This window comes from Cibotium barometz, chromosome 1 (assembly GCF_041138505.1).
Source record: "Cibotium barometz isolate CiBa-2024 chromosome 1, ASM4113850v1, whole genome shotgun sequence".
Classification (NCBI taxonomy): Eukaryota; Viridiplantae; Streptophyta; class Polypodiopsida; order Cyatheales; family Cibotiaceae; genus Cibotium; species Cibotium barometz.
The window spans coordinates 13,178,517-13,201,134 of NC_141046.1; the positions used below are offsets into that span (position 1 = coordinate 13,178,517).

The following is a 22,618-nucleotide window of genomic DNA, read 5'->3' on the forward strand; positions in this document are numbered from 1 at the left end:
TGGAGGGCATGAGAGTCACATGCATGCCAGACATGTATCTCATGGTGACAGGTCTACTTCCAGAAAAATTTTGCCTTCTGAGTTGTCTCATGGAGAGACCATGCCATATGCAGGTAAGTCACATGCATCTGAGCTTCAAGTTCGTGGAGCACATGCCACCGTGCCCCATAAAGCTTCTATGACGGCCCATGGAGCCCATGCAGACAGGGCTACCCCGTTGGATAAGGGGAAAAGAAAAAGAGAAGATCATGAGCCTCATGCCAGGAAGCTCAAGGAGTTCAAAGCAGGTGATAAATCTGTCAAATTTGATGTCTTTCATGGTGAACATGATGCTTCTAAGGTGTTAGCGTTTGTGGCACAGTTCGACATTGCTTTTAGCGATGAGGACTTTACAGAAAAGTCGAAGGTGCGCCATGCTAGCATGTTTCTGAAAGGGACTGCTGCCCATTGGTGGATCACCGAAAAGATCACCAAGGATCCCATCTCTACTTGGAAGGAATTCAAAGATAGATTTTATGCTCAGTTCTTGCCACCCAATGCAGAGCAAACTCTCACTCAAAAGTGGGATAGGTTGGAGCAAAAAGATAATGAGAGTGTGCAACAGTATGTTAACAAATTTTGGAAAGTGTTGCTGGAAGTGACTCCCTTCATGCTAATCACCGAGGATGAAAGAAAGAGGAAGTTTCGTTCTGGATTGCAACCTGCATATAGATCGGGTATTGAATTGCACCCAAAACATACGTTGCAACAACTCTCAGCTTCTACCCTTGCTACGGAGCAATTGGTGCTCAAGATCAAGCAGGATCAAGGAGGTTCCAAGGCGAAGGACAAGGCTGCCCCAAATCAGCAAAAGGGCGGACAGCCATCTAAAAAGAACTTCCGGGAGTCCTACAAGGGTGGTAAAGCTGAAAATTACGCATCTAAAGAACAGGGCCCAAGAAAGAACAAATTTGGATTAACCCCGGAGCAAAGAGAGCAATATGCTAAGGATGGAAAATGCTTTTCTTGTGGTAGCAAAGACCACATGTTCCGACAATGCCCAGATCGTAAACCAAAGCACGAGGACAAGCACACCAAAGCAAATGTTCATGCAGTTCCTGATGTGCAAGGTAATACAGGTCATGATGCAAAAGAGCGTATGGTTTGCAAGGCTTGGGGGCAAATCAAGGATCAGCCCGCACTATTCATGTTTGATGACTGTGCAACTGACAATTTCATCTCTATGCAAATGGCAGCTGCATTGGGTATTGAGGTTGAAAACATGGGACCTCAGATTGAAGCCGAAGCTGCATTTATTGGTAAAGAGGTGCAGGTTACCCCCTTGATAGGGAAGTTGCATATCCATATACAGGGCTATCTTGATAATGAGCATTTCCTAGTTGCTCCTCTGAATGGATGTGATGTATTGTTGGGCAAGCCATGGCATCATAGGCTTGAGCCCCGCAAAGACTACAAGTCCAATATGATTTCTTTTATGCATAAAGGCCGCATGCATTTTATTGATGCTGGCAAAGAAGGGGATTCTATCCCACTTGTATCACACATCCAAATTAATAAAGCAATGAAAAAGAGTCTTTCAACGTACTTGGTTTTTGTGCGTGATAGTCTTGTGCCAAATCATCAAAATATGGATGCTATGTCTAATGATAGGCTGAATTTTCTTAATGCATTCAAAGACTGTTTTGCTGATTCGTTGCCAGGTGAATTACCTCCCCAAAGGCCCGAAGATCACCGCATAGATCTTGTGCCAGGTAGTTCTCCTCCTAACAAACCCGCATACCGAGTGAGTGCTGCACAGCAAGAAGAAATTATGAAGCAGGTAAACGAGCTTTTAGAGAAAGGTTTGGTTCAGCCCAGTTCCTCACCTTACTGCTCTCCTGTGCTTTTTGTTCAAAAGAAGTACGGATCATTCCGTATGTGTGTAGACTATAGAGCTTTGAACAAGCTTACCATCAAGAACAGATTTCCTATTCCACGTATTGATGATATCTTGGATAAGCTTGATGGTTCAGCTTGCTTTAGCAGACTTGATTTGAAGAGTGGTTATCACCAGATACGCGTGGTGCCACAAGATGTCCATAAGACTGCATTCAGGACAACCTTCGGATTATATGAATTCTTGGTAATGCCTTTTGGTCTCACCAATGCTCCTGCTACTTTTAATCGTATGATGGATAGGATATTCCGATCCCATCGCAAGTTTACAGGAGTCTTCTTTGATGATATCTTGGTTTTCTCCAAGAATGAGCAGGAACACAGAACTCATTTGGTCACAGTGTTCGAAGAGTTGCGGAAGCATAAACTTTTCGTCAATGCCAAGAAAAGTGAGTTTTTCCTTTCAGAGATTCATTATCTGGGACATATTGTATCCAAGGATGGAGTTACAATGGATCCTGCAAAGATAGAAACTATTCGGAATTGGCCTGAATTGCAAAATGTACATCAAGTACGTAGTTTTCTGGGATTATGTTCATATTACAGGCGTTTCATAAGGCATTTCGCCATGATTGCCACTCCTCTACATGATCTCACGAAGAAGAAAACTGCTTTCAAATGGACTTCAAAGGAACAGCATGCTTTCTTGCAGCTCAAGCATGCGATCATATGTGGTCCGGTATTGATTGTTCCTGACTTGCACAAGTCATTCGTGGTTGAATGTGATGCTTGTGGTGATTGCATAGGAGCTGTCCTAAATCAAGAAGGGCATGCAGTTGCATACGAGAGCCGTCGTTTGCATGATGCTGAGCTTCATATGGATATCTATGAGAAAGAGCTCTTAGCTGTAATTCACGCCTTAAAGATTTGGAAACATTATCTTCTTGGGGCTGAATTTGTAGTCAAGACAGATCATCAAAGCTTGAGATACTTTCTATCTTAAACTAAGCTTTCAGAGAAGCAGATGAGAATGGCAAATTTTCTTTCCATGTTTCATTTTCAGATTGTGCATACTCCAGGAAAGAAAAATGTGGTGGCCGATGCACTATCTAGGAGACCTTATATTGCTGCAGTCTCAGTGGCCTCTCATGGAGATCTATCTGCTATGAGAGATTTGTATCATTTGGATGCTGATTTTTGCCATATATGGACTGATTTGATGGCTGGTCATTCACATGCCTCTTATGTTATCAACGAGGGTTATCTCATGAAGGATAATTGCCTATGTGTGGTGAAGGATTTGCGTCCAAAGGTTATGGACGAATGTCACGCTCCACCATATGCTGGTCATCGAGGTATTATGCCTACTACTCGCATGATTCAGAGGTACTTCTTTTGGCCAAGCATGCGTAAAGACATTGAGGCTTATGTGCGTGCATGTATTACTTGCCAAAAGGTGAAATTTGATAGGCAAAAGCCTCCAGGTTTGCTTCAGCCATTGCCTATTCCCTCGCAACCTTGGGAAAGTATCACGATGCATTTTATTATGGATTTGCCTAGATCCCAGCATGGGAATGATGCTATTTGGACTATTGTGGACAGGTTTAGCAAGCAAGCTCACTTCTTGCCCGTCAAGAAAACCATTAAAGCTGATCATATGGTAAAGCTTTTTCTTGCTAATATTTTCAAGCATCATGGTATGCCTAAATCCATTGTTGGGGATAGAGATCCCAGGACTACAAGCCTATTTTGGAGGGCTTTGTTTGATAATATGGGTACTAAGCTTGAGTTTTCATCAGCTTATCATCCCCAAACGGATGGCCAAAGTGAAGCTGCAAATTCAGCAGTGTTGGATTTATTGAAATGTTATGTGGCAGATCAAAAGAGTGCATGGGAGAAGTATCTTCCACTTGTTGAGTTTGCCTACAACAATACAATCCATGCTTCCACAGGAAAGGCTCCGTTTGAGATTATTTATGGCAGAGTGGTCTTGCCACCTATCCTTCGAACAAAGGATGAGATTTTTGCAGCTGATGAATATGTTCGTGACTTGGATGTTGCCTTTGGTCAGGTGCGGACAGCCATTGCAAGATCTCAGGATAAGCATAAAAAGGCTGCTGACAAGCATAGAAGGGACATAGAAGTCAAAGAAGGTGATTGGGTATTGCTGAAATTTGAGAAGGCTAGGCTTCGGAAGAGGCCAGGACGAGAAGGATCATATCCTAAGCTTTCTCCTCGCTATTATGGACCCTTCAAGGTGATTCAGAAGATCAATGAAGTGTCCTACAGGCTTGCTTTACCTAGTCATTGGAAGATTCACAATGCTTTTCATGTGAGTCTATTTCGGAAATATGTGGGGCCAGATCCTGATGAGCCTGTCACAGAAGATCCGCCAGAAATTGAAGAGCTTGAGGAGATCCTCCAGCCAGAACAGATTGTTTTTCACAAGGAGAGAAAGCTACCTGCAGGAAAGCTTTCCAGGAGATACCTTGTGAAGTTTAAGAATTATTTGCCTATTGATGCCAAATGGGTAAATGAGGATTATTTTGCAGATTATCCGCAATTGTTGCAGGCATATCTTGAGGCTTTTAAGTTGAGGTCAACTCTTTAGAAGCCCGGGGGGATGTCACCAATTGGCCGACCATTTGGTCCATTCCTAGTTTTTGCGTCTCGTTCACTTGAGGCCAGGCCGGTGTCTCGTGTGAAGAGGCCAGTATTTTGCTGACATGGACGGGAGCCAGACTGGTGCCACCCGTGTGTTAGCAGGATGGTGTCGTATGGACGGGAGCCAGACCAGTGCCACCCGTGTATGACCTGGACTGTGTTCGACCCATGGGACTGTCACGCCATGGAAGAGCCAGTATTCGTGCCGTGTTTTACCTATGGGACTGTCACACCTAGGGAAACTCGTGCCTGGAACTGTGTCTTACCTATGGGACTGTCACTCCATAGGAAGACCAGGATTTTATGTTTTTATGTCGTGCCAGTTTTGTGCCGACAGATATTTTGTACATGTTCCATGAACGGGAGATATGTCCATGTTACTATTTGCACATGCACACATGATTTGCATGCTTGAAACTGTTTTCGCATGACATGTATTTGTGTGTTTGCCTGCTTGACGTGTTACTTACTGAGCGGGGACGCCTGCCAGTGAGTCGTGAAGTCTGCTCTGTATTCTGACGAGTTTCAGTGCATGTGAACAGGTGGTAAGTATATGGTACATGTTGTTTTAATATTTTATTCTAACCCCTTTGTTTTATAAGGTTAGGTGTCCACATTTAATTAAAAGTGGGCACCTCCTTTGGGCACCCACTTAGGGGCCAAGGTGGGGAGCCCCACTTTAAGTGAGTGTGGGGGTGGGCAAGGGCACCTACCCAAACTCCCCCACCTTCATGCAAGCGTGGAGTTAAACTCCACATGAATTTTATTAAAAGAAATCTCTCTCTCAAGCGTGGGGATCCATCGCTTCTATCTGGCGATTTGTTCATCACCCGATTCTCCTTCCACGCGAAGAGAAAGAAAGCGTCACCTACGTTTCTGCTCCTACAGCTACCAGGCGCATGCTTTTCTCCATCTCTGCTGGCTGCGCCTGACTCCCACAGGCGGCTGCTCACTTTCCATCCAAGCGACTGCCTCAACATCTCCACAGGCGGCTGCTTCATCTTCCCTCTGTACTGCTGCGCATACCCTTAGCCAACGGCTGCCACCTGCAATTCAGTCCTGCTACAGCCGGCTGTCTGGCCATATTCCCTTCTGGTCATAGCCAGGCGACTGTATACTGCAGCCAGGCCATTACAACAGCACAGAGGCGATTGTATCTACTCAGTGTGCTGCCTCTGCTCCTACAGGCGACAGAATCACTGCTGGCTGCACTACTTGTTCCTTTTTGCAGGCCATCGTGGGTCACCTCTCCAGCTAGCATCGCATCTTTTCTTCAGCAGGTGGCTGTTCACAAAGTGTGTGTGCTCTCCCGCAAATGATGTGCTACAGGCCGGTGGCTGCAAGCTGCTTTCTCTTCTCCATATAGCCTGGCAACCATACAAGCTGTGTGTCTCTCTTACACAGGAAGCTCCTTCTCAACCTCCTCGTCAGGCTGTTGTGGCTACAACTTGATATCCCACTCAAGTAGCTACACATACGAGTACCTCGGGAATTGGACTACAATCTGCAATCTACAAGTAAGTGATTTTCAGATTTGAGTAAAGTATTATATGTTTAAATCTGATAAGGGATTCATCCCTCTACGGCCACACCCGTTCGGTGCCGGGTTGTCCAAGCTGTATTGGCGAACCTCGGTCCAAAGGTGCTGAGATCGGGAGAGCCAGGCGTTAGTACGAGAGCGCCTGTTTGTGCGTGGTCTCGGAACACCAGTGAGGCGCTCTCTGCGGAGTCCAGTGAAAGCACAGGACCGTAGTGATTGGGCCACACTAGTGGTCGTTCTGCTTCGAGTCTCTACATCGAAATTCGAGCCTATTTGTTTGGTACTGTTTTCATATGTACATGGACATTATTTGGTTCTCAGAACCCATGGAGCATTGTATTCATTAAATACTCCCAATAAATATATCATATATTGAGGGGGGGGTCGGCCCGTTCCGGCCCCAGTGCTGGTGTCCATCTTTCCATTTCTGTTCATTTAAATTTCAAGTTGTTTTAAAGTTGTCCATTTCAAATTTGCGGTTTTAAAGTTGTGCTATTAAGCGTGTGGGTGTCCAACGGAGTCCTTCCCACTTGACGGGATCGGTTTCACTCAGCCTCACTGGGTTCCCGTGAGGAACAGCTTTGCTCCCCTCCAGGAGGAGACCCCTGCAGCGACTGAGGACCAGGAGATGCCAACACCCCCTCCTTCACCCCCCCCCCACCCCCACCCCCATCCCCTCCCACTGCCTCGCTTCCACCTTCGCCTCCGCCCGCTCCGGTCTCGGCAGCGGCTCCCTCTCCGCCCCCCTCGCCCCCCCCTCCTCCTCCCCCACCCGCCTCGCCTTCCCGGGAGACCCTGGCAGTCCCCTGGCGCTCGCCCGCAGTCCGGAGGGCGCTGAGCACCGACCTCGCTCAAGCACCACAGAGGAGACCCACCATGCCGATGCGGGCTTCACGGATATCATCTATCCGCAGTCGGCTGAGTCGCCTCGGTGTTAGACAGCGATCGGAGGCTTTCGGTTACGCCTTCACTCGGCTTTTTGGAGCAGAGGGCCCCCATGAGCCAGCTCCCATCCGCGTTCATGTAGTGATACCTCCGGCCCGCGGGGAGGAGGCACTTGATTCAGCAGTGGCCTTCTCGTTCCCTCTCTGTGGCCCTTGCGACCGGGAGTGGACTCTAGAGCTCGCTATTAGCACTTTGAAGACTCAGGCAGTTGAGTTTTCTCATCATGTGAGCGACGTGGAGGTGACAGATGTGATAGGCCGGCTCTGGGAGTTGGCTCATTTTTTCTTGGATCCCGGGAGTGTGGATGCCTCAGGGATTCGTCATTTGGTCGTGCGTATAGTTGCAGACTTAGCACGCGACCCTGGATATGTATGTATACACGAGGTTGCTATGTCAGAGCGAGAGGCAGTAGCCATGGGCCACAGCCACTGGCGCCTGATCCGGGATTCTTGCAGTACACCGGGTGGGCAGATTCGCAGCCGCTCGGATGGGGACTACTCTCCATCCAAGCCGCTTGCGAAGGCCCGCCGCACGGCTGAGACAGCATCTACCTCAGCAGGTCATCCATGAGGATCATCTCATGGAATGTACAGGACCTGGGCGGAGCACATTTTATACGCTATCGAGGTTGCTTGAGGCAGGAGCTTCAGAGATGCCTGGTTGGTGGCAGCATTGATATTTTGATGATGCAGGAGCACCACTTGGGTGAGAGTAGGATCCGGAGATATGGTTCGGTGATGCCTGGTAGATGGGATACCTTTTGGTCTGCAGGGTTTGGTCCTTTGGGTGGACAGGGAGGAGTTTGCATGGTCATTGCAGATGTATGGCGGCAGGCCATTGTGGATCGAGGGATCATTGTGCCTGGTAGAGCACAGTATGTCATTCTGAGGATGCATGATGAGCTATTGGGCGTGCTCAACGTCTATGCGCCTAATCATGCTAGTGCCAGAGCAGAGTTCTGGACCCAGGTTACGGATGCATTGCCAGAGGCCGCACATTGGTGTGTCGGAGGAGACTTCAACATGCTTGAGGACCCGGCCGATAGGGTGGGAGGCAGTCATGTTACAGTGCACGGCACGGAGCTTGCAGCTTGGGACCGATTTTGCATGACACTGAGGATCACTGATGCATGGCAGCATGGGGCCTTCTCCCGTTCTCAGGACAGTCTTAGTTTCTCTCAGTTGGATCGCCGACAGGGAGGGACTAATCTATCACGGATTGATCGCTTTTATGTGGGCGACTGGTTAGGGGAGCGAGGGGGCTCCGTCGGTATTCTCGTTGGCACCTCATTTTCAGATCATGCACCAGTTATCCTGACTTGGGAGGAGAGGACACGGGAGCCCAGCTTGCAGTTGAGGATCCCAGAGAGGGTACTTACAGATCCTAGTCTCGCTGAGGACATTGAGAGGATCTGGCATGATAGTCAGTGCTCTGACATGGATGCAGCAGGCCAGTGTGCCCAGGGACTCATCGAGCTTAGCTCTTTTCTGCACGCGGCAGCTTTGACACGGCTGGGAGAGATTCGCGAGAGGGAGCATCGGCTGAAACGCAGCATTGCCTCATTACAGCGCCTCCAGGAGCAGCAGCCGGCATGTGAGTGGTTGGCGTCCCAGCTGAGCCAGGCACGCCAGGAGGTTAGAGAGGCAGAAGAGCAGAGACATGAGTTTTACTATCGTCGTCAGGCCTCTCAGTGGACGCAGCTTGGTGATAGAGTGACTGGTGAGTTTTTTGAGATCACTGGACCCCGCCATGCTCGGGCAGGAGTCCGCCAGCTTGGTAGACCGGATGGTTCGGTAGCTACTGAGCCCGGGGAGATCAGAGCCATTGCCACTGCATTTTATAGAGACCTGCTTTCAACGGAGCCAGCCACTGAGGGCAGAGATGCTTGCAGACAAACTGTGTGGGCCCATGTGCAGAGGAGGGTCACAGATCGTATGCGTTCAGTTCTTGGTGCGCCTCTTTCAGAGATTGAGCTTGCCGAGGCCTTGAGGGTCCTGCCACGACATAGTTGCCCAGGGGAGGACGGACTGACGCCGGCCTTTTTTATGCGCTATTGGGACCTTTTGGGGCCAGGCCTCCGCAGGGGCTTTCAGCATGTTTTGGACACTGGGGTGATGCCGCAGAGCTTTTCAGAGGGCTTGATTTATCTTATCTCCAAGGGGGAGGGAGTATCAAATGATATTCGGCATTGGAGGCCTATTACGATCCTCAATACTGTCTACAAGGTCTTAGCAAAGGCCTTGAGTTTGAGGATCCAGCCCTTCCTGGGGGAGTTGATTCATGCTACTCAGACAGGATTTGTCAAGGAGCGCAGTATCCTTGACAACATCTTTACTTTCTGGGAGGCGACGGCCAGAGCTAGATTTCTTGGCGAGGACTTGGTCGTGATGCTTCTCGATTTTGAGAAGGCATACGATAGAGTTGATTGGGGTTTCTTAGAGGGCACTATGCTTCGCCTGGGCTTTGAGCCAGGATGGATCAGAGGGGTGGCGGCTCTGTATTCCACAGCTCGCAGCCAGGTGTTGATTGCAGGAGGACGGGGGCCGAGTTTTGAGCTGACCAGATCAGTCCGTCAGGGGTGTCCCCTCGCCCCCTTTCTTTTTCTCTTCTTTGCGGAGGCTATGAGCATGTATTTGACGGCAGAGGAGGTTGGTTTGAGAGGACTTCAGCTCCCAGTCCGGGGGGAGGACTTGCTTGATGCTGAGTTTGCAAACGACACGGGCTTATTTTTGCATGGCCAAGAGGCCAATCTCCTTCGGGCAGAGCAGTCGCTCCAGGTTTTTAGTGCAGCTTCGGGAGCATTGATCAATTGGCGCAAGACAGTGGCCTTTTGGATCAGTAGTGCTCCCACTCCGGCATGGAGCCCGGACCCCGGTTTTAGATGGATTCCTCCAGGCACAGCAGTGCGGTATTTGGGATGCCAGATTGGCCTAGATTTGTCACCTGAGCAGCAGATTGCCCCGCTTCTTCTGAGCATTCGGAAGAAGCTTTTGTATTGGAGTACAGCTCGACTATCCTTGGCTGGGAGGGTGGTGGTGGCAAATCAGGTGCTGTTAGCGACCATGTGGTACATTACGTCTTGCTGGATCTTCTCGAGCTCTTGCATCAGCCAGGTACAGAGGCTGATCAGGAACTTTCTGTGGTCTGGGCGGGACGGTCAGCCAGCTCGGGCAAAGGTTGCATGGGCAGTTATTACACTTCTGCTGGCTCAGGGAGGTTTGGGCATTATAGATCCAGTCGATCAGAGCAGAGCCTTATTGGGGAAGCTTATTGTTCGGGGGCTGCTTCCAGGCGCAGAGCCTTGGAAAGAGCTCCTCTTGCAGCGGCTGCAGGCTCGGGCGCCCCCAGCAGGAGGCACTTGGGCACCAGAGGTTCGCTGGATCTTCATAGAGATGAGGAGGACAGGCCTCAGTAGAGGATGGGAGGACAGATTTGCTTTGAGTATCCTGAGAGCTTGGGAGCTGCTGAGACCGGGGCTCTCTCAGCGACCTCCTTCTTGTGTTGAGGAGCGGGCCAGATAGCCGCTCACCTGGAGCCCAGCGGTTCGCACAGAGCAGGGTCATATGCTGGGTTCTCGGCCTCGTTTAGCCTAGGGGCCTCTAGCGGCAGGCCCAGCTCGTAGTTTTGGAGACTGGCAGGCCTTCTGCAGTCTCCCAGAGGAGATCCAGGTGGAGAGGCTAAGTCACTTCAGAGGGGGGTTGATTATGAGAGATGATATTCAGGAGGCACTCACAGAGGAGTGGTTCACGCCTCTCAAGCCAGTGACCCCACGGTGGATGGGAGCCTTTACACAGTTGGAGATCCTGATTGCTGTCAGAGCTTGCACTGAGGATGGCAGTTGCCTCTACTATGAGATTCAGGATGAGGGCAGACTCCAGCGAGTGGAGGTGGAGTCACCTTTGGTTGCAGAGTGCACCTTTCAGAGGATTAGGGTAGTGGCCGCCGCTTCTCGGAAGTAGCATATAGACCCCGATCCTGCTGATGTGCTCCCGGATTGGCGCATATGGGCATATGCAGCGCGCCCCTTGGCCCGGCTACAGTGGGACCCCGGGGAGTACGAGTGGCACGATCCTTATGCATCCCTCGAGGCCACAGAGATTACCTTTTTCCAGTATACTGTTCGGCTGGGGCGGCTTATTTTGACGGCGAGGAGGACGGTCTCTCCAGCGGCAGCGGGGCATTGGCGGCTACTACAGGGGCTCTCACAGGAGTTCCTGGAGGATTTTTGGGCTCGGCTCTGGGCTAGTCGACAGGCCCGTAGGATCTCGACTTTTCAGTGGCTGGTCGCCCACAGGGGCTCAGCAGTTGGCACTTGGCTTGTTTACAGCGGTCTTCCGGCGGCCTGCGTCCGATGCGGCCACCCTATGGAGACACAGAGACACTGCCTTTGGGATTGCCCTTAGGCGCAGCAGATCTGGCTGCGGATGCTGCGTATTCTGGCTCCCCTCTCTCCAGAGGGTATGTTTACGTGGGGTGCCGCTGCTTGGTCGACTTCTTCAGGACCTGCTATGGGCTATGAGACGGAGCAGGGCAGTCAGGCCATCAGATTTATTAGGGGCCAGCCTCGCCTGGTTCCGGCACCGGATTTCTCGTCCGCCAGCTGGACACAGGAGCGGGATTTACGATGGGAGCTCCTCAGCAGCCTCACCATCTGGTTCACCTGGAGGGCCCGGTGCTTTACGGCCTTTGAGGGGAGATAGGAGCCACTAGCAGAGACTGTACGAGGGATTTGGCAAGAGTTGATCCACACCCTGCGAGGACAGTACGACCGCATCCAGGGAGACTCGGATGAGGCGATCTTGCGGCGCCAGGCCTTTCACACCACTTGGCGTTGTGGCCCCTTCTACACCTTACACACGAGATCCCCCCGTTGGCACTACAGGCCACCTGTTTGGCTCTTCCCCCCCCCTATTGTTTGATTTAGCCTCTCAGTCCTTTGTACTGATGCTTGTATTTTGCAGTACCTAGGGAGAGTCTCCCGGGCTGCCATGCTGTATTCACTGCTCTGTTTCTCTTATGAGCAGGAGAGATCTGTTGTAGCCCTACGGGCGTTTTTATTATATAACTAATGAAAGGATCCTTTCTCGGAAAAAAAAAAAAAAGCAAAACATAGGAGAGAGGGAGAGCAAAGTACACAAAGAGAGACATCAGACAATGAACATCATGTTATGTAGCAAGAGGCTTTTACAATGGATTATGGCAATACCAACCAACAGATGTTGTAGAACTAATGACTGAATTGTTGGATGACAAGTGAGAGGAGAGGAGGCCTTTATATAAGGAAGGGTGAAGCTAGCCAACTGCCCCTATGGAGCTGGCTGACAGCAACAAATAACCCCCACGACTAGGAAATCCTCACGAGACTAGCATAAATACATGAGATAAATGTCCAACCTAATACAAGGTCAAGATCCCACTCAACACATGAGATGCGCAAATTCTAACACGCCCTCTACAACTCATAGTGTGCAAAAGTCGGAAGAAGAAAACTAATGAAGAAGATGCGACCATGGACACCCCAATACCGGCCGGATACTAAATGCACTGCGGAAGATGCACCTGCCAACTTGTCTCTTCATCAAAAACAAAATGCCACCCTAAACAGTTCCTAGTGGACTTCGCAGCCTGCATTTGGGGATACAAAAGGGCGCTTGTTGCATGCGTGGAAGTCTTGCTATACTGATCTACAGCCCTAAGCCTAATTAAGAACAAGATGCTGAATAAACATGATTAAGACAAAGGAGAGAGATTGGTGTTAAGGTTTTTCTTGTATTTAATATGGTACAAAAAGGTGGCTGAATGTATGTACATAACTTGGGCTCTTGGTCAGCCCCATAGGGGTGACCTCTAGCCCTACATGACTTCTACCGATGACTTCTACTGATGACTTCTACTGATGAAGAACTGCTTGAGATGATTGACTTATGACTTTAGGTATTTATATATGCTTGGAGTGCTGGATGGCCAGCAGTGGGTGCTGTCGGCCAGGTTTGGACATGCCTTATTTTGATTTTAATGCATAAAATGCTGCACATACTGTACTGCCTGCCCACCATGGTTGGCCTTCACACCGGTCTCTGCTGGCTGCCGACAGCGTGTCTGCAGTTAGCTGACAGAGGTCCCATGCCTCCATGGTGATGATGATGATATTGATTCTGCTGATAATGATGATGATGAGTTGATGCTGCTGATGATCTGCTGATGCTAATGATGCTGATGGTAATTCTGCTACTCTTGCTACTGCTGAAGATGCCCTAAATGCTGACTAAATAAGGGATTCCACTGTTCATGCTAAGGATTTCCTCCAGTATATTACTGCAAGGAAACTTCGACCTGGGGTGAACCTTGGAGGCACTCTTGTGGCCATGCACGCAAGCCTCAAGGCTCCATTCCAAAATCTCTTCACAGAGGAACTTTTGCAGCTTTATGCACCCATATAACACGTGATCGGAAAATGAGAAAACCATTCTCATGGAATGCATGCATGAGGTCACCACAGGAATGCTAGTTGGGAACATGGAAGAACATACACTGGCCATGTGAGGATGGAAAACCTATCCAAACCTTTAAGAATGTGGGATGTTTGACAATTGTCACTCACAAGAGGTCTAGAAGGTGACGATGGTATGAGGAGAGAAGCAGAAGCAGGGGTGTAACCACAAGAACTCCAGAAGGCCTGCAGAAGGCCATCCCATCTACTAATGCACATAATGAGAAACCCCCTAGCGGCACAATCACTGCTCTTTCTAATGGGGCATTGACAGCACGCCACCTTGTTTCCTGAACTTGATGGTGCTTCCTGCACAAACAGCTCAGATTATGGTCTCCTAGCCAGTTGACTGACCCCTTGCTTGTGTCAGTGGAGATAACCTAGCTGCAAGTGTTGGTTATAGTAGAGCTAGTCACTCGCACATGTAATGTGCAGCAAAACCTAGGCAACAATTAATCACCTGAGTCATCCAGATACCCCTTTTCTTACAACAGAACCCATGTGGACTGCCACATTCAGCTGTACCACTACCCAAGTAGCCTCAGAGGGAATAACATGTAATCTTGGTTGTTGAGATGTCAAGCTCAACATGAGCTGACACTCACAAGACGCCTGCATGACCGTTCGACATTTACATCACTGGCGGGTTTGGTAGCTGGCACCGATATATCTTCGCCAGAGATTCTACAGCTGGACTATACCGACTAGTCCACACCTACCCACTCCACTTAGTGTGTTCACATTATGGACCGCTTGTATATACTCTATTATGTGTGTTAGTCACTTTATCTTCTTAGTAAACCTCTTTTGTTGTGTGAAAAAGAAGAAAAAGAATTTTCAACCTCTTGTTCTCTTCTAAGGTTTGTGTGAGTGTGTGTGCTTGCAAGAGCTCAAGCTCTCTTCTCCCAAGCATCTTTTCATGGTATTAGAGCCTAGTTCATGCTAAGGACTAAGCGGTAAGCAAGAGAAGCACAGGAAGCGATACGAGGGTAAGAGCTTCATCTTCTCTTCCCCCTTTGAGTTGGCTACTATACCCTTGGCGGGAGCTCTTCAGGAGGCACCGGCAAATGAACTCCGATTGAGGAGCTTTCTTCGCGGGAGTAGAGCTACAGGGCAACTATATTGTCTGTTGGACAGAAAGTTTTCAAACCGAAAACACATTTCGGACACGTCTGGACCTCCGTTTTTCAGTTCACGGGCACTACAGGTAAGTTTTGATTCTCTGCAGAACTCTGTTTTTGAAACTGCAGGAAGGGCGATTGGTTGTACAGACACTATGTACTGCAAAGTAGTCTTAAAGTTGCCATTGGATGTATGTATGCAAATTAAGGTCACTGGTTGTGACAGTTTAGGTGCAGTATAGTACCGCTGCAGAGAATACAACAGTTTGTGCAGATCAAACAAGAGTGTTGTTTTTGGTAAATTTTTGTTGCAGACAAGATGTCAAATGATGGAATAAACCAGATTGTTGCATAGAAACTTGACAAGAACAACTTCCATGCTTGGAGGTTTAGATTGACAAATTTCCTAATGGAAAAAGGTTACTGGGACTACATTGAAGGTGAACATGAGGAGGCACCAGAGATACCGGTGATTAATCCAACTGCTGCACATGTAAAATAATTCAAAGATTGGAATCAAGGAGCAAGGAAAGTCATGTATTGGTTTTCTATCAGCATACAAGACACTATGATTGAGCATATACAAGATGCAAAGTCACCTACGGAGGCATGGGACACCTTGGTGAAGCTGTATGAAACTAACACCAAAGCACGAAAGATTCAGTTGAAGAATGAGCTTCATATTGTGGAGAAGAAAAATATGTCTGTGAATGATTATGCCTTGAAGATCAAGGGTATTGTGGAATCCCTTGCATCTATCGATGTTTCTGTTGATGATGATGATAAGATGGAAGTGTGTCTACGTGGTCTCGGGCCACAATACAAGATTTTCAAGACGTCTATTCAGACCCGGGAGAATATTCCCAACTTCACAGATTTGGTGTCAATGCTGATCATTGAAGAGAAGAATTTGGGTGAAGATTAACAATCTTCACAAAATAAAAACAGTTCAGAGCAGCAGGCCTTCTACACAAGTGCAAGTAGAGGACGAGGTAGAGGTCGTGGACATAGCCAAGGTGGTGGCCGAACTAGTAATCAGAATTATGGTCATCACAGCAGCAACAGTCCCAGGATTCGCAACAACAACACACAAAAAAAAAGGCCAATTTAGAGGCAGGGGGAGTCAACGAGATCGTGGTAATTGACAAAGGCAATATAATGATACACAAGGCTATTTTTACTGTGGTAAGCATGGACATGTGCAGGCAGATTGCTATAAGAAACAGAGTGACATGCGAAATGAAAAAGTGTAGCAAAACAACTATGCATCCTCTAGCAAAAATAATGAGAATAATGAGAGGTTGTTTGTTATGCAACATGTAGTTAATGTTGTGTCTGAAAATGATGTAGCAGCATGTAAGAATGATGTATGGTACGTTGATGCAGGTACTTCGAACCACATGACAAATCATGGTGAGTGGTTCAAGGAAATGAAGAGTCTTGAAAGACCAGGTCTTGTTGAAACAGGGGAAATGTATCATTGTCTATGCAGGATAGTAAGGTGAAGTACCTTACAGATGTACTTCATGTTCCAAACATTACAAATAATCTAGTTTCAGTTTGCCAGATGATTGAGCAGGGTTTGCAAGTCCGGTTTAACCCTGATGGCTGTTATGTAAAAGACTTTAAAGATAAGTGTAGGTTGGTTGCAAAAGGCAACAGAGTGAACAGAATGTTTACATTGAATATAAATATGTCTGAAGTGAGTGTTGCAATGTTTGCAAATGGTTCAGAAGTTGTTGCAGATATAGACATTTGGCATAAGAGAATTGGGCATGTAAATGTGCAAAAAATGAAGTCTATGCAGACTAAAGAAATTGTGACAAAGCTGCCAAAGTTTTAAGGTTGAAGATATACAGACAGTATGTAAAGCATGTCAATTCGAAAGCAAACAAAGCATGTATTTTCACATAACAGAAATGTGAGCAAAAATGTACTAGATATTGTGCATTCGTGTGAATGGGGTCCTACAAAGACTCTATCCATGGGTGACTGCAGGTACTACGTAACATTCATTAATGACCACACAAGGAAAGTATGGGTGTATTTCATGAAAGAGAAGAGTGAAGTATTCACTCATTTTTTAAATTTTAGAGCGATGGCTGAAAAACAGACAAGAAAGCATGTGAAGTGCCTAAGGTCAAATGGAGAGAGAGAATACTTCTCCAATGAGTTCTCTGAATTCTTACGAAAGAATGGCATTCAGAGACAGTTTACATATAGATACACTCCGTAACAAAATGGAGTTGCTGAGCGAAAAAACAGGCACATTGCAAAGATAGCACGACGAGCATTGATGGCAGAGAAGAATATGCCGCATAGCTATTGGACTGAGGCTGTGTCTACAGCAGTTTATATCATGATGTAACGCCAGAGGAGAAGTTTACTGGCAAGAAACCTGATTTGTCTCACTTGAAAGTTTTTGGATGTATTACATATGTGCATGTGCCAGATGAGTTACGTACTAAGCTAGATTCAAAGGCAGAAAAATGTGTGTTCATTGCGTATTCCCTTGAGCAAAAGAGATGTAGATACTATAATCCTGCTACACGTGAATTGAGGGTAAGCAGGGATGTTGTATTTGATGAGATGACTAGCTAGTATGCTGCTGAAAAAGATGTTGTTGGGACTGATGTAAGTGGAAACATGGTTGCACATAATGCAAGTCAGTAATCACAGTCATTGAGTGGACCAGGAGAGTTCTCATCTAGCGGTTCTGTTGATAGGCCATGGAGAGGCAGACTGCGTCATAATACCAGTCCTGGAAATGTAGTTGGTACATCACATAAAGGCAAAGAGAAAGTGGTTAAGCCCCTTGGTATGCCTGATATTTCTGCAGTGCATTCTCTCTTATTGATGGAGAGTCTAGTGGCTCGAAGATGAGCCTTGATGAGGAGCTTGGGATTCCAACAAAATGAGGACACCTGGTGTGAAGAAGGCTATGGAAGCCATCAATGCAAAGTTACGAAAATCTGAAAGAGTCAAAAATCCTCTGCAGAGGTTAACTTATGATGGTTATGTGGCACATCACTATGCTTATATGGCAAAAGTTGTGCAGGTTGTAGAACCCACATGTTTTGATGAGGCTATTCGAAATGTGTGTTGGGAGAAAGCTATGGATGAGGAGATAGATGCATTGTATGAAAATGAGACTTGGGATTTAGTTCTATTACCTGAAGGCAAGAAAGCTATTGGTTGTAAGTGGATGTATAAGGTGAAACATAACAGTGATGGTAGCATAAGCAAGTACAAGGCTAGATTGGTAGCCAAAGGATATACGCAAACACATGGGATTGATTATGAGGAGACATTTGTCTCGGTTGTAAAGATGGCAACTGTGAGAGCTGTGATTGCGGTGGCTGCATCTAAAGGCTGATTTTTACATCAGATGGATATAAAAAATGTGTTCTTGCATAGTGACTTGCAAGAAGAAGTATATATGAATCAGCCACCTGGTTTTAAGGATACAAGTCACCCAAAGTATGTATGCAAGCTTCGCCTTGTATGGACTGAAGCAAGCTCCACGAGCATGGCATGACAAGATTGCTTAGTATCTTGTCACTATTGGTTTTCATATTGATGGTACATTCAGATCACTCTTTGTATGTGCGCAAGAGTGATAAGGGTATTTTGATCATCACCATCTATGTAAATGATCTTATTGTTGGGGGTGACAACTTTGATGAGATTGAGCATGTGAAAAGTCTTCTCAAAAGGAAGATTGAGATGAAGGATTTGGGAGATCTGGCACAAAGGGTTATTTTCTTCTTGGAATTGATCACCCAGTTGATAAGTTGCTGATTTTCTTCTTGGAGTTGATCACACAGAATTGACACTTATCAGGGACTGTAGAGCATGTGAAATTGATCATACAGAGTTGACACTTATCAGGAACCCACCCGCAGTAGAGCATATGAAGTTGTGGTGTCATCTTGGACGCACTGTACCTAGGTGTGCATGGCAGCCCATCAAAGGAAATAATATGTAATCTTGATGCTACCTATGAGAAGGTCACCAGGCCACAAAGGGTGATTTTCTTCTTGGAGTTGATCACACGGTTCTTCTTGATGTTGATCACGCAGAGTTGACACTTAGCAGGGACCCACCCACTGTAAAGCATTTTGATCACATAGAGTTGACACTTATCAGGGACCAGCATGTAAAGTTGTGGTGTCATCCTGGACACACTGTACCTAGGTGTGCATGGCAGCACATCAAGTGATGCAAAAGATAACCTGCCCCATCACTTCTAGCTGCAGGCAGGGCACAGGCTAGAGCTTCATTGACTAGGGTTCCATGGCCTGGGCGATGGAGACGGGACCAGCCAGCACTTCCAAGGTTCCCACTTTGAAAGCTTGCCCTTCTACTGAAACAGTGGTAGAAACACCCCATGGAGATAATCATATACCTTGGGACAGCCAAAAGACAAAAGGTTGCATCCTTTAAAGTTCACAAAACCACACAGGAAACATCTTATGGAATATATCTCTCAGCAGCAAACCTGAAGACGTGCAAAGCAACCTTTTGCTCCGTCTGAGACAAAGACCTCTGGTGCCTTAACTCCAAGTCCTTTGTACAGCACCTCCGCAATCCTATTTCGCAAAGACTACGTAGAAGGGTGGTTTAGCATCCAAAAGTGAGATCTTGCTAAGATTAGGACAGAACCACACTTAAAACTTACCTCTATTCCCTGATGAGGACCATATCCAGAGAAACCTTCAGGAGTAGACAAGCCACGAGCATACTGCAATAAAGCGTCAATTTCAGTGTAATGGCAGAAGCTATTACTCCAACGGCTCCTGAATTAAGTCATTAAAGTGTACCTGCTCCATGGCTGACGTAATGACTTCAGGAATGGGCTCTGTTGCATCTCCTATGGCAAGATTTATAACCTTTGCATTGGGATGTGCCGCATGGTGTGCTACAAGTTGTGTGCGTACCTAGAGCCACATAAAGCATTGTAGCAATTAAATACACACATAACATATGTATATCTATAGGTCTAATTAAAAGCAGCCTTAAAAAGCATTCCCAAAATGGACTAACTCGCCTTTTGAAAAAACAATTCAGATTCGCACTGTGCTAAGTTGGCATTACGTTGAACAGCTGTCACAAAGCCTGCACAGCAATAAACTTGAAAAGCTTAACATTTTTACAGAGGATGAGAAATTTCATAGACACATCACTTTATGTAAAATTAGCATACAATGAGACAGAACTACAAGACATACCCTTTTCCATGACACTAACACCTCTCGTGTTGACTGCTGAAAGCACGTTGTCCCTACATGGAGAGAAGTTGATATCAAAAGCAATGTAATTAGGAACTCTAAAAAGAGTGTGATTCAGTGCAGCTTCTAATGTAGGTCCTTCCCTGTACCTCGTGCGTTGGCAATTGTAGAATACTCGCAGACATTGCTTTTTCATTTACCAGTTTCTCACCACCATTTATCCACGGTTTCAAGCATTACATACCTAACGCTAACCAAATGGTTAGTGGGGCCTAGTCTGGGTTTAGGGGACCCTGAGGATTAGTGTAGTAGGCTGTGATTACTTGGGTTAAGGTTTAGGGGACCCTGAGGATTAGTGTAGTAGGCTGTGATTACTTGGGTTAAGGTTTATTAGTGTTATCCCATAAGTTATAGCTGTTTATGAGTCAACGGCTATTTATAGGTTGGCTGAGGCTATATAAGTGGAGTGAACCTATTGTGTGGACTACCGTAATCTTTTGTATCCTACGGTCTACCTAAGTAAGTGGTCAGATGACGGAAAGCCTGTGCCTAGGCTTGGGACATCCTTAGCCCAAGGGGGGTGGTCTACGGACACGGACCTACAGTCAAGAGGTGAACTAGCCTACAACTCTATTTTGTACTAATCTTGTTGCATGTGTTTAGGGAAACCTTGGGAGGATCTTACAGTTCGTATTAGAGCAAACCTAAACATGGGAAGCAGAAAAAGCAAATTTTGCATGTCTCACGCATGGCATGCTCGTGTTTGTGTTGCATAGCCGTGGTAGAGTTGGATGCATGAGTCAAGCATGTCATGTTTAGGTATCCGGGCTGCAGTCATGTTAGGCAAGGCATACGTAAGTTCTACCCATGTAATAGGCGGGGCACACACACATGCAGCCCCACACGTGCAGCAGACCAAGCTGTATTGAACGGCCTGCTGACATGGTAGCTGTACCAGCCTCTAGCCCGTGCAGGCAGGGCAAAGCAACGTGCTTTTCAAGGTAGGGCCAGATTCAGAAGGAGCCCATGCACAAGGCAACCACACATGCAGGACTAAACGTCAGAAAAAGGCACTGTTTTTCGCAAAAACGTTTTTATAACAAGGTTCGTGTTTTTTTGGCAAAAACGTATGTGCTCAGAAGATAAGTGGGCTAAAAGGGAGGGGGTTTGCTTTTAAAGCAAAAAAAACATAATTTAAAAAAACCCTGTTTTTGGAGAAAAACGTTTTTTTTATAACAAGCAGTTGTGTGTATTTTATTAATTTTTTACATGCAAGGGTGGATCTCTTATGAGAAAACATGCAAGGGTGGATCTCTTATGAGAAAACATGGGACATCAAATAAGGGCGGGTTCGTTTTATGGGCATAAACGATGGGGCCATTTTTACAAACACGCATCGGGATTTTAATTTTTAAAAAGCTACCCCTCTTTTTTGGAAAAAGCATATATAGTCTTTCTGGAATTTAAAGAGGGGGTCTCTTTTGGTTATTTTGACGCACACACTAGGGCATGTTTCAGCCTAAGGTTTTACTCTTTCCATCATGCTTTTCTTTTGCCCATCGGCAAGGGACGGGAGATATACAAGCTAGACAGCACATGCTTTCTTAGGACTTGCGGGACAGAGGTTTATTTGATTTTTTCTAGGTCTTTTCTTTTGGATTACCTTCCTTAATGATCTTTATCATCATGTGGGGCACTACGAGGAGCAACATGCTAAGGTTATACCCGAGTTTGAAGGGACTGTAGCCATTTATATGGTAGTGATGTGTAGACGTAGGCTAATAATGGGCCGGGGCACTTTTCCCTCTTTAGCAGGTTTTTTCCTCCGCGCATGTGTACACTCTTATAAGTGTGTGTAAGTGACCTTATCATGTCACTTCACTTCTTGTACTTCACTAATTCTCATCAATCTACTCTGAGTGTTGTGCTTCTCTCTTTCTCTCCTTGCTTGTTGCTACCTTGGTGTCCACTCCTATTGGTGTTAGAGCAGGTTCTCTTGGCCCTCAACCCCTCATCATCTCCTCCTCGAGCTGCTCTTTTGATTGTCTCGGATTACGCTATCCTCTTAGGTGGACAAGGTATATATTTACCTAGATGAATCCAGGAACATGCCCAAATTCACCTTTTAGGAATGTGCATGTTATATACTCATGGTAGTCAACCCACAAGACTATATAACTATCAACTCCATTATGCAGTGTTGTTAACACCCGGGCACACACATCTATGGCAGGAGAGCAATTCAGCACCTTTTCCACCCTCTACTAGCCTTCAATTTGCACCAACGGCACCTTTTGGACTGAATCGACATATTCAAGGGACATTTTTTTATTTTTATTTTTTTCCAAGAAAGAGACTTCTATTAAGTATGAAAAAAGCATACAACAATCACGGCTATAAGCCGGAATAGAATAGAATCACCACAATATGTAAGGTGATCTCAACCACTGAGGAGCATCATGATGCCATGAGGAAAAGAAAATGCCGTGGTCCCACTCCTGCATAAATACAACGCGCTTTGCCTACGCGGAACGAGAGGACCCTCGAATACGAGCCCAAGTAGCCATGAGAGTATGCATTGAGACTCAAAAATCTGGACACCCTTAATAGCCTCCGTGCATCTAGCTCTCCAAATCTGCCATGCTCTAATATTGGCAACAATCTCCTAACTGGTGTCAATCCTCTGTTTGGGGGGTACCAATGATGACCGATCTCAATGCCAATGCACTCTTCCAATGGAATGTAGGAAGGC

General features: G+C 46.7%; 1 protein-coding gene across 2 annotated transcripts in view; it reads right to left on the reverse strand.

Moving 5' to 3' along the window:
* LOC147641617 (putative LL-diaminopimelate aminotransferase, chloroplastic) overlaps nucleotides 1-22,618 on the reverse strand; it is a 41,217-nt gene that overhangs the window by 13,430 nt on the left and 5,169 nt on the right. For both annotated transcript variants that reach the window (XM_086794406.1, XM_086794475.1), the window contains exons 2-6: nucleotides 19,867-19,919; nucleotides 19,686-19,753; nucleotides 19,459-19,575; nucleotides 19,317-19,379; nucleotides 19,137-19,241 (exon numbers count right to left, since the gene is read on the reverse strand). In XM_086794406.1, coding sequence (XP_086650532.1) covers nucleotides 19,137-19,241; nucleotides 19,317-19,379; nucleotides 19,459-19,575; nucleotides 19,686-19,753; nucleotides 19,867-19,876 — 363 coding nt within the window. In that variant the 5' untranslated portion in view covers nucleotides 19,877-19,919. The remainder of the gene's footprint in view (nucleotides 1-19,136; nucleotides 19,242-19,316; nucleotides 19,380-19,458; nucleotides 19,576-19,685; nucleotides 19,754-19,866; nucleotides 19,920-22,618) is intronic.